Genomic DNA, 16,464 nt, shown 5'->3' with positions numbered 1-16,464 from the left:
TCTGAGCATCTCTGCTCTACTGCCAACCAAGCAGCTTCCAAGGATTTATTTCATCAACAGGACTTAGACTTAAAAACCTAAAATCATGTTAGACAACAGAAAAGCTTACTGCCTTCCTAAAGGTAACAATTCCACAGCAAAATGTTCATTCATCAAATCTACCAGCAGAGATACCTCGTTTGTTAACTAAAATACAAACCTGCAAAGGTTCAGTTACTTTCCTATGAAGTCCATAGGAAGTAATAGGACTACTAAAGTTTTTCATTTAAGTTGGCTTAAAAAGAAACCATTTAGTTATCTTTCTATTTCTGGGTAATTGCAGATTGCACCCGAGATCAAAATTAGGGGGTTTGCCACTCTGCGGCCGCTCTTAAGAAAAAGAATAATGTCCTGCATTTATATGCAAAGAACAACTGTCCATTTCCTATCCTAATTCCTGCAGCAGTATTTAATGACTAATAGTATACAAGCATATACATTTACTTCCAGCCAGAAACTACAGAGTACCTGGACTCAAATATCTTTTTTTGGAGGGAGTGCAGAAGGACTCCAATTCTAAACTCATCTGCTCATCATTTCTCATATTGTTTCCCCAGCTATATTCATCTTGTTCTAAGCCACGTGAAAGCAGTCTAACAGCCAGAATAAGTTACTAAAGTTCAAAAATAGCAGCCACTTTAGTACATATTGTGCATAATATTCAAGTCTATGCCAAAATCTGCTGTATTTTGGACTTCCCTTAGTCCCCACTGCAGGCAACTGGCTCTTGATGTTGTAGCAGCACCTGTACCTACAGAATAGGTGGACCCAACCCACTACTACACTATGCAAAGATCTTGAAATATTAAGGCAGTCAAAAGCAATTTTGAATTATTTTCAGCTATATGAGGAGTATCTCTTGACAGCATCAAGAATTTCAAAAGAACATCTGCTCCACAAATGTGAAAACCTACAGAGAAAAATAGAAGCAAAAGCGTTGTTTCAAATTTGCAGAGCTGGTCACAAGCCAAGCATTTGCATAAGGTTTTCAGAGAATGTCAAACACTGGGACAGAAATATAAAGTTTTAAAAATTTTTAATAAAATGACAGTTAATTGTTTTACAAGATCCTGGATGACTTTTCAGAGTATGAAGGAGTACTGGCAGGGATTCAGATGACTAAGCACTGCAATAATGAAAACAGGAAGTGTTGTTATAATGCCTGTTGCTATATAAACAACCATGGGGGATCAGTGAAATAATGCCTGCTGCTATATAAACAGTTGCATGTGTTTATACCTTTTGGGGGCAATTATAAAATTCTAGATTATTGAACTCTTCATGTGTTGCTTGCCTTTGTTTTACTGAATCTGGCTAGTTGCTCTAGCTCTGAACACCTATGTGGGTTTACTGAAAAACTCTTAAGCTACAACATTAGTGTAACATGTAAATAGCTCTTTAGATAATGTACCTCCAAACTAAGCATCTAAAAATCATTTTCATTTTTCATACTTAAAAAGACTGTCAGTAAGCATCAATTACAGTTTGGAAGTAAACATAACCAAATGGGTTTTAAAACTTTTTTTAAGCTTCTTGGGGAAGTAGGAACTAAAAAAAAGAAAAATAACCACTGTGATTATAACAAGTCTTAAAGTCTTAAAGTCCTCAATCTTGCTTTCAGAAGGACCAAATAGAGGACTGCCACAGTAGTGAGAGTAGTGCCCTCATCCAAGCAAGAGGAAGTGCTCAAATACAACAGCTATTTCAATAGAAATTATGACTTATCTTCATATACCTGCCTCCCTCTCCCAGAGTTACACCTGAAAAGCAGATGTTTATTTTGCAACTTATTAAAGAGTATTAAACTAACAAAAAGGCAAGTTGCATCCACATCCTTGAAGACCCATGTCCTTCATTAATCCATTGAGCATATGCTTTCAAGTTCCTCAAGCTGACCCAGTGTGCCTAAAGCCTTCACTAAAGCCATCTTAAAGGACACCCACCACAATTTTGATTTAGAAATAGTAAATAAGGCACACAAACAGCAATCAAAGCAGTAACAGGAGATAACAACCGCATTTTATGCTGTACCTTCAAAGGGTAGTTACAATCAGTTATTTTTGAAGCATGCTTAGTCTGAACTAACGTGATTTGTCCCACATTTACAAGGGAGAGGCTGACATCAATAAGATAATTTCCTGTTATCACAAAATCCTACAATGCTTTGGGTTGGAAAGGACCTTAAAGATCATCTTGTTCCAACCCCCTGCAATGGGCAGGACACTTTCCACTAAACCAGATTGTTCCAAGACCTGTCCTACTTGGCTTTGAACACTTCCAGGGATGAGGCAACCACAGCTTCTCTGGGCAACATGTGCCAAGGCCTCAACACCCTCACAGCCAAGAATTTCTGCCTAATATCCCATCTAACCCTACCCTCTGGCAGTGGGAAGACATTCCCCCTTGTCCTGTCATTCCAGTCCCTCTCCTGCTCTCTTGGAGCCCCTTTAGGCACTGGAAGGGGCTTTAAGGTCCCCTTGAGCCTTTCCTTCTCCAGGCCAAACACCCCCAGCTCTCCTAGGCTGTCTCCAGAGCAGAGAGGTCCCAGCCCTCGGAGCATCTCCACGGCCTCCACTGGACTCGCTGCAACAAGTCCACATCCTTCTGATGTTGAGGGCCCCTCACTCTCTCACTTTGACTTGTAACAGTGATAACTAACATTGGAGATGCCACGCAGTCCTGAACCAACACAGTCACTAGTACAGTTTAGAAACATTGATCTCTACCATCAGAGCAAAAGGTCCTCACAGAGTTCTGGCTGATTCAGTTCTCACAAACTGCATCAAATTGAGATGGAAACTTTTTCTCACCACTGGTTCCTCCTGCCCCAAGAACAGCCTGTCTCCTTTCCTCTCCTCTCAGCCTGGAGAATTTAAATTCACTTCCATCTGAAAGGCAGGGGAAATTCATACATGAAATTTACATACAGGAGTGATTCAGCAGTGATTAGGGAAACTGTATTCTCATCTGATAACAGACCTAATTCCCTTTTACCTTCTTTGATTTGTCCTAGAATTATATTAAGCTGCTTCTTCCTCTTGCATTCACCAAAACACAAAGTCTGATCTTTATTCAAAGACAGCAGCAGCCTCAATTCTAAATGCACAGCAACTTGTACTATTCCACCAAATATTTAGGAAGCAATTTCAGTCTAATTTTTAAAAGTGCAGCAATATTTAATACTGGATTTTGGTTTCACAGCAATATAGTGTTTATTGGAGATAGATCTCAAGAAAATAAGGAAGTAGGAGTATGTGTTTGAGTACAAGTGGAACGCACTGTAGAACTAAACATTTAGATGAGTCAAAAGCTGCGTTTACTCAAGAACTCTCTCACTGATATCTATGAACCCTCCTTGAGAGTAAACACAGCACCTCTCCAGAGAGGTCTCAAACATTAACCTTCATGGTTTCAGTGTGGTGTCCCAGTAAGGATATGAGAAACCATTGTCATAGACAGGCTGGGAGAAACAGCTACTCGTGTAAGTAAAATACTCCCGTAAAACTTAGCAGTTATGGGCTTAACATATATGAGCCCCCATGCCCATAAAGGTGCGCCTCATATGCCACAACTGTTTCATAAAATAACATAAAAAAAGGCAATTTAGAAGACAGAGCAGTTACTAGCCTCCAAAAAATCTCCCTCGCTTCCCAGTGAAGCACTCAAATAACTAGAACCATGTTTACTGCAGTCTTCTTGCATTTATAGCTTGATAAGATGAAACTATAGAGCATAACCTTTCCAGGTTCAGGTCAGAGCTTCTTAAAAGGGTTCAGTATCACAAATTGATGTTTACTGGATTATAGGACATAGGCAAACTTATTTCCTATGACCTCATTCATCCTGAGCTTTTGTATTAAAAATCATTACATCGGGCACAGAACAAGAGGTCAGATGTGCAAAAGTCAGAAGGAGAAAGATAAGTAACATTCTGTGCCTCCATCTTAAACGTGACATCCTCTGTATGTGTTTAGGTCCCCAAGAACTATGCCCCAATTCTGCATACCTGAAATTTCCTTTTTACCTATATAAACCAAATATCAACCTATGAATACCAGAAGGGCAATATTCTCAGGGAATACACAGGTATGTACAGAGAACTCTCCCACCTTGTCCGGCATGGAAATTAGAGAAAATATATGGTTAGGGTTATAGTGCTACACACTCCTCCTCCATTTGTTCGTTACTTTCACATTTTAATAAGTCCACTCCAAAACCAGGCAATTTTCCCATATGACATCAGTCCAGCTGTACCTCGTACCTTAAGATGTTGCAGGAAAGGAACCTGCAGAATCATTTCAGTGGGCAAACAATGAGCTCCATTAGATGTTGTAAACACAAAATCTTTCAGCTATTTGCTCTTTCATGTTGTTTTGGGAAAGCCCTTGTTTTAAAATGGGTGAAATTGAGCTTCTGGCCGTTCATTCATCCAGGTTTGTGAACCTGGCTCTCTCAGGTGATAAGGCTCTTGCTTCAAGAAAGCTTTTTACTCAAAGAGCAAATGATTCAGCCCATGACACAGAGCTTAAATGGAAGAAGAATTTGGGGATTCTCTGCTCCCAGCCACATCTTGCACTTCAGCTGAACTGCTTTCCAGGTATCTATTATGTTACTGTCAGTGGACAAAGGAGACTGACTTCTAAAAAAAAAGATTAGATTGTGACTCAAATGGGAAGCCCTCTCATTTGAGGAGTACAGAATCAACAGTTTAACCTATGAAAAACTTGCTTCCTATTAGGATAACACTGGCATTCAGTGAACTCCACTTGGCACTAAAACACACCAATATGTAAAATGGTTTCTCATATGATGTATGATATTTTGAACTTAAAACCTGAGGTCAGGGAGCATTAAACCAAGGACAGGTTCAGGACTGGTCTTCCTGAAAACTTTAATTTATACATGCTAAATTGAACCAGAACTTTGTTTTTTTCTAATTACACAATATTAACTTCACAAATATTTACATGAATTACACGAAAGTCCAGCAAAGAGAGATGCAATAACCCCTTCAGTATTTCCAGTCTCTTGAAAAATAAAATGCTTCAAAGCTCTGGATTTCCAGACATTCTGGACTGATCAATAAGTGAATGAGCCAATACATATCAGACACTTTTATTCCATTTGTTGGAGAACAACTTGCTCTAAACTTCAACCACAGTATTTAAAAAGTCCGAAAGGCATTTATGGATGATTAAGTAGCTGACATACCAAAAGCTTTCAAAACAGGTTTTGTGCCCTGATGTGCCAAATCTTATGCACAGAAGTATGAGACAAATCCTGACCCGAGGAGGTCAAAACATACATATTAAACTGTACAACAGAAAAACAAAGAATGCAGGGGAAGAAGTGAAAATAAACAGAAGCTCAGGAAAAAAAAATCTAAACCCCACAAGTCACAGCTTGTCACTTGCTTGCAAATAACAGATGAGAAGAATTTTTATGCATTAAAGCAAGTGAAGTTTCAAGAAATGACATGCATTTTACCATAATTTCTTTTATCCATTTAGAAATGGGTGACATGGCAGAAAGAGAGAAGGCTCCGAAGGAAGAGACAGGCTTACAAAGCAGGTCCTGGAATTCCAAAGGTGTGAACATTTTACGTTTGAATGTCCAGCTTTGCCTCCAGTGCACACACTCTACTTGTTAAAAATTATACACTACAGCTTTTTCCTACACTGATACATTGTGCCAGGGCTTGATAAGAAACTTCCCACTTCAGTTTTATAACACAGAAGTTATATATACTACAAAGGAACTTAAGTTGGCAGACGTGTTTATGTCAGATCAACTATATCAGGAATCCATTTACCTTCTGATTATTCAATTTTGGTTCTATTTTAAAGACATACTCCTTTTTTTTTAGGAAACTTTGTGGACTGAAGAGCTAATGCACAGAGATGATGACAGCTACACAGTACAAAAGTTATGTAACACACAGAACATGCCTGCAAGGATGGTCCCCCAAAATTATTTTGGAGGATTGACTAAGCACAGCTGATGATGCTACCTCTCCTATTCATAGAATCCCAGAACAGTTTGGGTTAGAAAGGACTTTTAAGCTCATCCAGTTCTAACCCCCCTGCCATGGGCCTAGATACCTTCCACTAGACCAGATTGCTCCAAGACCCATCCAGCCTGGCCTTGAACACTTCCAGGGATGGGTCAGTCACAGGTTCTCTAGGAAACCTCTGCCAGGGCCTCAACACTCTCACAGCCAAGAATTTCTGCCCAATATCCCATCTAACCCTGCCCTCTGACAGTGGAAAGCCATTCCCCCTTGTCTTGTCACTCCAGGCTCTTCTCCAAAGTCCCTCTCCAGCTGTCTTGGAGCTCCTTTAGGCCCTGGAAGGGGTTCTGCGGTCTTCCTAAAGCCATATCTTCTCCAGGCTGAAAAATCCAAGCTCTCCCAGCCTGTCCTATATGAGAAGTGCACCATCCCTTCAGTCACCCACCATAGCTGCAGGAGCCTCCAGCACTGCCTGGGCTTCAGGTGCAGGTGCCAGGATCTGTATGGGTTGAAGACCCAAGATCTGCTCCTTCACAGAGCAAGTCAATATTGGCCTTTGCCTACAAACAAGTATAGGCAGGCTTTCAGCTGAATGAAAGTGGGACTTTAGTTACAACTAATCCAGTCTCATTTCAACATATTTTATCTTGGCATGGGCGATAGGAAAGGAAAATAAGAAAGTCTTTCCAACAAATTTGCAAAAAACATAAATAAATTCCCCAGTTCTAAATGATCTGGCTAAGTATCAGCTCACTGTCACCCTAGGAAACTTTCAGGAATGAAACCTCTCCTAAGAGCTTTTGGCTCTACATAGCTGGAGAAGGTACTTTGTGGTTTTTCAGGTGCAGTCCCTTCCTTTTAGCATTAAATGAAAGCTTGGCACTTCACAAGACAAGGACTAGACTCTGGCTTCAACCTGTGCTCCTTTAAGAACACTTCTCCCTATGTAGCTAAATTGGCCTCAGATTCAGACGGTGCATTCTTTCTGAACTGTATGTTTTATGATCTTAGTTTAGGGGCCTCATAAAAGATGTAGTGTGCAAGTCACAGTATCCTACACTCAAAGGGCCATAACCACTGCATATACACCACTACCCACAGAACTCTTGAAGACACTTCTGCTCCATAGTGTTTATTGCCAAAACAAATTTCTAGACCTAACATTTCTGCCCTTCAACTTCCCATGGAAAAGTTTATTAGTTTCTATTATAGAGCTGATTTTCTCTCATGTTTGATAGTTTAACAGAGCCAGAAACTGAACCTCTTGCCTCATTTCACATTTAACAGCTGAGTTTCAGTTCAGTCTCTTACATATGGCGCTAGTACATAAACATTCACCTTTAATTCCATCAGCTATGGAGGAAGACAGCACTTTGACTACACCTAAAATATATCAAGTATTTTGCTTTTCTTCTATGCTGCTCTGAATGTTACTTACCTTGTGCATTAGACAAGCAACTCACCCACAATGCAGCATTCCCACGAAAGCAGCACTGGCTGCTCAGCTTCTCAAGCAGGTTACGCAAAGCACGTAAATGCCACCTGCCACCACGTGGACACAGTGGCCATGCACACACAAGAGGAGGGCTAGACACCAGTTACTTCCCTGGATCTGTACTCTATTGATGACAAAAAGAGCCTTGGGGGAGCTGACAAGAGAGTAACACTTTGTTTTTTTGTCAAATAGCAAAGTACATGTGTTGCTAATAACTGTCAGATGAAAGCAGAACTATTCTTTGGTCAGGGCTGAGCAAACCATGCCAATGTGAATAGGAATATCAGTCTAACACAACTCAATATGGTCTGACAAAACAAATGAAGATTAGAAAAGAAGCCTTCCCTGCAAAACGATCCCAAGCATGGCATTCAGGCTGAACAGAAGAAAAAGTAACCTTAACTCATGCAGTGCAACAAATTCCACAGGTTTCACTAAACCTGGAAGTAATGCCTGGAAGGTGATGCTCTGCCTGCCACCATATACAGAGATCCCACTAACAAACACCAGCAACAAACTTTTTACACAAGCAGACAGGGATAGGAAAAGGGGAACAGATGTAAACTAAAAGAGGGCAGATTTAGATTAGATACTAGAAAGAAATTCTTTACTCAGAAAGTGGTGAGGCCCTGGCACAGGTTGCCCAGAGAAGCTGTGGCTGCCCCATCCCTGGAAATGTTCAAGGCCAGGTTGGACAGGGCTTGGAGCAAGCTGGTCTAGGATTGGTGTAGGGAAGGTGTTGGTCTAGGGAAGGTGTCCCTGCCCATGAACAAGATGGTCTTCAAGTTCCCTTCCAACCCAAACTGTTGTATGATTCTATGAACTGAGGTAAGACTAGAGACATTCACTCATTGGGTTGGCAGTAGGAAAACAAAGAGTTGTAAAATTGTCCAAATTATTTGCAGGTCTACTTTTCAAGAGCTAGTAATTTAGACAAGGACAGAACACCAACATTCCTGAGGCCATGTCCAACAAAGCCAGATGGAGATAGTGACCAAGGTCACAGCAAAGGAATGAAAAGGGTCTCACAATAGTCATACAGCTGCCCTCTGTTTCTGTGGTAAAGCTAAGACTTAGAATAAGAAATCCAGAAGAACAAGAGACAAATTAATTTGATGTCCTTCAGTGGCTGACAGAAATAGCAAATCATTTGATACTTAGAGTGTAAATAACTTGACTGCCCTGTGCAAAATACCAGCTGCAGTAAATTCCCTGCTTACTGGTACCTAAAGAAACCAGCTTTACAGCTATATTGAAATTGTGTCCTCTACAAGCAATCTTGCAACTGGACAAGTAATAATACTTGTCAAGTATCATGCAAGAGACAAACCCTTGAATACCTACAGAAATTGGAACTTTCATGAACAAGATGGACATGTTCTCTTCAATGGCTACACATCATATATACATGCATTAGACATAATGACCAATACAGGACAGAAATCATGTAATATAGAACCACAGTTTGGGCTGGAAGGGACCTTCAAGCTCATCTCATTCCAACCCCCTGCCACTAGACCAGGTTGCTCCAAGCCCCATCCAACCTGGCCTTGGACACCTCCACAGATAGGGCAGCCACAGCTTGTCTGAGCAACCTGTGCCAGGGCCTCACCACCCTCATCTTTCAGGGTATACAATTTTGGGCCAGTTATTCTCCCACAGTAACACTGTGTGTGATCACTAGGGACTCACTCACCTCAAGGAGGAAGGTCACTAAATTAAGACCATCTCATTATATGTAATGAAGAACCAACACTGAAGTCAGGCCAAAGCAATTAAGGCTCTGGGAACAAAGGAAAAAGACAGCAAAGCAGCCAGTAAAGCAGCAGTAAAGATGCTTTCTTTCTACAGGCCTGAAACTCAAAACTAAAGCCACTGCACTCTCAATATCTCCCACTTCAAAGTTATAAAAAAAATTAACTGAGATGAAAAAACCTGGAGCAGCAAGACCACTGCTCAAGCACTTGTGAGAGCTCAGCTCCACAAGGTCCATGTTTGTGCTCCAGCAGAATTGGGTGCCACCCACATTGTATGTTCCAAACAAAGAGAACTCTGAGAGATGCCATTTTGACCCTGGTCTGTGTTCACTTATCACCCACAAAAAACCTCACCACGCGCTTCAGGGTTTTCCTAATATTCATCTACCATAACAAGAGGTTTTCATGGTGTAATCTCCATTACTCCGCTTTGAATACCAGAATGAGAGTTCAATTCTTTCTCCTGCTAAAGCCTCAGCTTCCTCAGATACTCCATACACATCCCTAATTTAGGAGCTGCAGAGCTTATGGGGCTAGTACTTGCCAAATGCTCTCCCACTGTCTAATGCTTTGGAGAGCTGCACAATTCACTCCCATTTTTAGCAACTGTATTGTACTCCACCTTTGACAATGACAGTGAATTTTTCTGACAGGCATTATTAGACATAAGTCACTAATTTCTCTTTGAAAAAAATCCCATGTTTCTATGCCAGTGAGAGTAAAATAACTGAAATCTTAACTGGAAATGTATGGCCTTAGTTAACATTATCCAACTCAAAAAGCTCCTCTGTGAACTTTGTGAGGGATTCAATTTTACAAACAGAAAATATGGGTATTGAAACAATTTGTGCTTACATACAGATGGAAGTTATTATGAACTCTCAGAATTAACACACATTGTTTCAACTTCGGAATGTAACAGCAAAGCAAGTTTCTCCAAAAAATACTCTACCAAGCCAGCACTGAGCTGTTTCTAATTCCAGCTGAATTCTCCTGAGTGCAAGATGTGGTTTCCATTGTTATTATCCTGCTGTTTTACAAAACAGTACCACTTTATCTAGAAGAGTTTTTATGTCAGTAATTTTACTTAATATCAACCCCATCTCACTTCTTCCACACTCACATTTCTCCTTGCTGCCAGAATTCCAGGTAGTTGTGAAAAAAAAAAAAAAAATATAAAAATCTGTGAAACCAGGGAAGCTTAAACAAATAGTTTCAAAGTATTTCTTTAAGTTGATCATTTTTATGGGCTCTTTGTTTGTCACAGTGATCAAAACTTGCATGAATGATTCAAGCTCTTGTCTTCATGCTCCAGTAAACTCGCCACTATTCTTCCCAGGCACCTCCAACCTTCCCACAGCACACAGACGGAATTAAGCACTGAGTTACATTTACTCCTGACAAAGAGGACTGTTTCTCTGAATTAAGGCCAATACCTTTGGGTGATAGTCTGGAGGTAAGAGAGAGGCAGCTGCTCATTCTCCATCCAAACTTAATTTTTCACACATTCACAAGAACTAAGCATATCTGGAAGCTTCTCTAAAAGAAGCCATAAGGTCTGCTAAAAGCTACGTAAATTCAACAGTTCCAGCATCCCAAGGAACACACAAAGGATTCAAACAATCTTGGGTTTTTAGGTCAAATCAGCCCCAGAGCACAGAGGTTTTGTGATGCATTTCTGCACACTATCTACCTGTTCTGCTTTCATAAAGGAATTTCCCCTTGGAAGAACTATAAAAAGCAGCAATATTTGACCAAGGACATCAAAACAAAGGTGACTACAACAGTTTATGCGGACATCAGTAACACTTCCATGATTAAATAAGTAGTAGAAGCACTCCCAGTAATTCCGGTTTACTTTTATTATGCTTTTATATCCAACAGCATACAATCTCAAGTATTAACAAGTGAACCACTAGTGTTGTACCAACCACTTCAAAGTCTGGCCACTGACTAGCTTGCACCAGCACCAATGACCCCACATAGACTTGGAAACTCAATACATGCTTAAAGTGTTCATTTACTTTTGTGAGTTTAAACACATGCCAGTGATTTCAGAAACCAACTGCAAGGAACTGGAAGGCAACATGGGTGAGTGACTGTGTGTTCAACTACCCAGAGTCCTTCAGAAACAGGACAAAAAAATCAGAATGATAAGTTACAGTAGGTCCAAGAGTGATAATAATTCAGAGGTGACAAGTCAAAGAGATAAACAGGAAACCAAGTGAAGTGGTGAAAGATCCAATAAAAAAAAATACTACAGGCACAAGTGTCAATTAACCCAAACTACATGAACAGGAAAGACAACCACCATGGGCTCAATGAAGAATTCATTGTTTCGATGACATAAACCACAGAGCTTCTTGCTTGCATCACATAACTGAATGGCGAACTCCAGAACAAGGTAAAAACCTGGAAGGGCTGAAAGGCAAAGCAAGCAGCATCACGACTCACAAGTTACAGAATGAACCAGTGTAAGCAGAAGGAAATAGGAAGCAGAGATTAAGGAAAGCATTGATTTGATAGTAATGAAGAGAGAGATCTATCAAAGCATTTGAAGGAACGACTAATCCTTTTTCTCACTAATTTTCCCTCTGTAGGTCAAGTGTGAACAGCTGTCTGCCATTACTAATACCACCAACAAAGAGGCACAGTCTAAGATATATTAACAGCCTGGCTAAGCGAATTTCCAAGATTAGCAGCACTTGATTAACTTTGTCTTAAGATATTTTAGCCTTTAAGTAATTTGAGAGGTTATTGTCCAAAAAACACTAAGCATGGGCAAGTCTGGAAAATGGTAAATGCAATCCAAGCTTAAAAAACAAGTAACACAGAAAGACTCAGAAGCCTTACTTCAATTTAGGTAAGGAATGGCGAAAAAAGTGATGGAAGAAAAAACTGGAAAAACAAGCAAAACTAGTAGAAACTAAGCATAAAAAGATCATATTTTTCAAGAATAAAACTCTAAGACTAATGTAATTTCAAACAGGTTAGAAACAGAAATGTCATATTTCTGTTGAAATTTAAATCTCCTGGCATTTTCTGGTATAATATGCTCACAAGCATTCTGGGGAAATGGGATATTGATGAACTATGAGTGAATACAGAGAAAGTACTCTTGGGTGTAATAATGAATGGTTCATGGCTACAACTGAAGTGCTGGTGAAGTGGGGCTCCACTTGAAATAACAGAATCCCAGTTCTATCCAATATTTTAATTAGGTAATCTGGACCCAGGTTCAGGTGCAGCCAGAATAAAGCTGAGACTGAGTTCTCAATCTCCGGTGTTACGCCACCATAGCAGAATCATGATCAAGAACAAAGAAGTTCATCTTTAAGAATACATTCAAGGTAAAGCATGTAAAATGTAAATTAAACGAGTCACCTGCACAAATTCAGAATGGACTATTTTGTTCATGTGCAGAGGATACCTGGAGCTGTTAGTTGCACAGAATCGTAAGATTCATTCTGCTAGGCTTTTAAGAGTACAAACCCATTAGAACCCAATGAACTGGAAGTAAAAGGACAAGATCTGGGAAGCATTTCTCCCATCCTACTCAATGTTTTGAAAGCAACAGTTGCTCACTGTACCCAGCTTTGGGCACTGCATCTCAAGGAAAATGTGGATTCAAATGAGAATTTGAGACAAGAAGAGTGTTGAAAAGTGCTTTTTCAATGCATAGAAGTTTTCAAAGAGAAAGAGACTTAAATGGATCAGATTATTATAATATATAAAGAGGGAAAACAGGTTTGGACTCGATGTCAGAAATTAGATGTCTTCAGTGGCCAAGACAGTCAAGCACTGGAACTAAGGAGTACTTATATCACAGGCTTTTCTTCACAGAACATCAGCAGGGACAGCATAAGAGCAGTTGACCCTGCTCTAGGACTACGTACCAGTCAAAACAGCCTCCACAGGCCTCTTTCAGACCAGCTGTCTGAAGATTCTCTGAATTCCATACCAAACGTGTTAGCTGCAGATATTACTGCCATCTCAAATACAAGTTTGCAAAGTCTCTTGCATTTTCCAGAGTAAAGGATGTTTTTTAAAATACATTAAAACAAGAAGTAAGGTGTATGACAGGACTTTTTAAAGTCACACATTTGCAATACTTCATATTTTCCATGTGTTGTGTTTTCTTATAAGGGTAGAATATTAGTTGAAGTAATAATAGAGCAAAATTAAAGACACAGGAGCAAGAATTACATTAATGGATCTTCAAGTACAATAGAATAAAAAACCAGAAAATATTTATAATTTTCAAAACAGTGTGAAGTCTATAGACTCGAAGAATGTACCATTTGAAAAGAAAAGATTCATTATTATCTGGCAAGTCCTTCTCTAAGCACCACAAGAAAATCTCAAGCACAAAGCTGTAAGGTAAGTGAAAATAATGTTTTCAAGGACATTTCTCTTAGTTCACAGGTTTTCACCACAGAGAGCAGCATCACAAGACAGCATATGCACACTCACATCATACTGACACCAAGCAGAGAACAGATGAAAAAAAAAAAAAAAAAAAATAAAAAAAAAAAAAAAAATATATATATATATCTCGAGTGTACCAACCTGTGCTATATTTTTGTTGAGAAGATAAACTCCATATTCAAACTGAAGCTTCTCCCCTCCTTTTGGATATAAAGGAAATCTGACAGGGAAAAAAAAGAGGGGGAAAAGCATTTAAGGTGAAATTATTCAGATGCTTATGTAAACTTCAAAAAGCCCCAGACTCCTTTTCTGATAAGGTAAAGATTTAAAAAGTTTCCCTTGCTGACTACACAGGATGTATTTAGGAACCCTCTGCAACTCCAGTCAATCAGCATTTAAAACTGATGTCAAAACCCAGCTATGGAATTCCATTTTTTAAAGTATTTCAGGTTTTTAAAAGACACTTCACAATTCCCCCAGTGCTGCAACATCCCTTTCACCAATCAAAGTGTAATTTCAGAAGCACATAGCACAATTCCAGATCTCACGCTATCCCTCTGCATTCAGCCAGTCACATTTGGTTAGCTCATTTCCAAACAAAAATAATCTTTTAAAAAAGATGTTCTCTTTTGATCATTATCCTGTGATTGACAGAGCACAAAACCCTTTACACAGAGAAGAAATCTGCAGGCTCACTTACCAGAACAACACTCAGAATAGAAGTGATTCAACAAACTTCACACATGCACCAAAGGCTTGAGTCACAGCATCATAGATCACCATGGCCCTTGCAAATATTATATTACTGATCCTTATTTTTCCTATGTAATAAATATTGCTCACCATTTTAAACACCCGCATGTAGCAAACAGTTTATAAGAACATAGCGCTGCTATGTGAGACAAGAGAACTAAAGCATTAGTCCCTTAAATACTGAAACTCTTTGACAGTTTCTGCATTAAAGAATATAACTTTATATGTTTGCTTAAAGAATCTCTGCTTAAGTGATGCACTTCTCAAACAGCTTTAACAGCTGTACCCTGTACTTAGGATTGTCTTTTGACTCTTCAGCACCAGAGATTATGAGGTCATCATGGTCAATTCAGCAATCTTAGTACAAACTAAAATTTATTTTTATGGGAACTACAGCGCGAATCAAGCTTTTGTCTTTTCATGAACCACATCCTGCAGCTCCTAATCAAGATGCTGAATGAATTATCCGCATAAGCCCCACGCTACACCAGAAACCGAAGTCTCTCTCAAACATAAGATAACAAATACAGGAGATCAGTATCTACTAGAAACAACACACATTCTGGAGAGGTGATTAGGCAAAGTGGATTTTATCATCCATCAGCCCCACAGTAGAGTAGATTTGCAACTTATAAGAATTATATAGTGCCATTAAAGCTAAAGGTTAACAGGTCACAATCACAGCAGATCAAATATTGAGACGTCAGCTTCAGGTTTTATGCTACTTTCAAACTTGCTACATGTCTTTAAGTCGAGGAACATAAAAATCTCTGTGAATAGTATGTATCTAGCTCACCTTGCTTAATAGAACTATAAATCAAACTAGTTCCCCATGCAAGAAAATGAAACTTTTCCAAATGAACACGTGCTACAAAAATTCCACAACACATTACTCCAAGTGTAAAATACAAAGCAAGAGGAATTCATTTCAGTAACTCCAATTACACTACCCAAACAGAGCAAGGGTTAGATTTAAAGGATAACTTTACAATTAACAGTCTAAAACTAACCGACTTTTTTTACAATAAAAGCACCATTAGGAACACAAACCATGTTTCCCTAGAAGGTAGCATTTCATTAAGTCATTAGTAATGGGAACCATGTATTTTTTTACTATACACACAGCTCTTCAATCCATGTAGTATAGAAAGGGGGTAAAAACTGGTTTATGGTGCTCACTGACATCTCCCACACATTTCCCTTTTAAAAGGGAAAATCAGGCTTTTCTGCTTATCACATTGATCCTGCTTCTTTGCCAATATTCACATTTCTATCCTTTAACTTCGACTAATTAATCTTGAAACACTTTTAAATCACATACATCCTCAGGTCAGCTTTCACAACATCATCACATGAAAGTCTTGAAAACTGTCAGTGGATGTCTTGGCATATATACATTTATGACTCAAGAGAAAAATATTATTAAGTTTTATGCCCCTCTCTTTGTGTGTTATCTTGCTTACCCATTAAACCTGGTCACAAGCAATAAGCTCAAGGGAGAGGAACCTGAACACTATAGTGCTTCAGTGAGTATAACTGAACCCAACTTGAACTGCTGCCTCCCTACATGAAATTCTTCTTGCCTGCTCCATAGGAAAGCATTAACTGTAAGCTTCATCTCTCCCTTCAGCATGCTGCAAAAAGCTGAGTCTGCTGTGTAAGGATTTAGTTATACTAAATACTTTTGAAAAACATTATTTTAGTATTTTTATAATCACAAAACACATAATAAAATTCAAAATGGCGTTCACCTACCTATTCTACTCCAAAGTGTACCTTCCTTCTTTCCATTCTTGCTGATATATTTGGGGGAAAAAAATCACTAAGCTCCTTTAAAGCAAAACATAGATACTTATTCTGAGATGAAAAATTCGAAGGAGTGTGATATGTTTAGTGGAAAGAAGAAAAAACACAAGCTACAGGTACCCTTTCTATAATCAACAGAAAAGAACATCTGAGAGAAGTTATCAAGTGCTGGAAAT

The 16,464-nt window shown here is 39.2% G+C and overlaps 1 protein-coding gene across 6 annotated transcripts in view; it reads right to left on the bottom strand.

Annotated features, from left to right (window-relative positions):
- UVRAG (UV radiation resistance associated) overlaps positions 1-16,464 on the bottom strand; it is a 98,696-nt gene that overhangs the window by 18,028 nt on the left and 64,204 nt on the right. For 5 of the 6 annotated variants that reach the window (XM_048293627.1, XM_048293623.1, XM_048293624.1 and 2 more), the window contains exon 13: positions 13,871-13,949. In XM_048293627.1, coding sequence (XP_048149584.1) covers positions 13,871-13,949 — 79 coding nt within the window. Of the gene's footprint in view, positions 1-2,843; positions 2,928-13,870; positions 13,950-16,464 lie in introns of those variants that run through there. The other variant, XM_048293628.1, reaches the window with a different exon arrangement.

Source organism: Corvus hawaiiensis, chromosome 2, assembly GCF_020740725.1.
Source record: "Corvus hawaiiensis isolate bCorHaw1 chromosome 2, bCorHaw1.pri.cur, whole genome shotgun sequence".
NCBI lineage: Eukaryota > Metazoa > Chordata > Aves > Passeriformes > Corvidae > Corvus > Corvus hawaiiensis.
The sequence above is the reverse complement of the archived record's forward strand: the minus strand, read 5'-3'. Positions and strand labels throughout refer to the sequence as shown.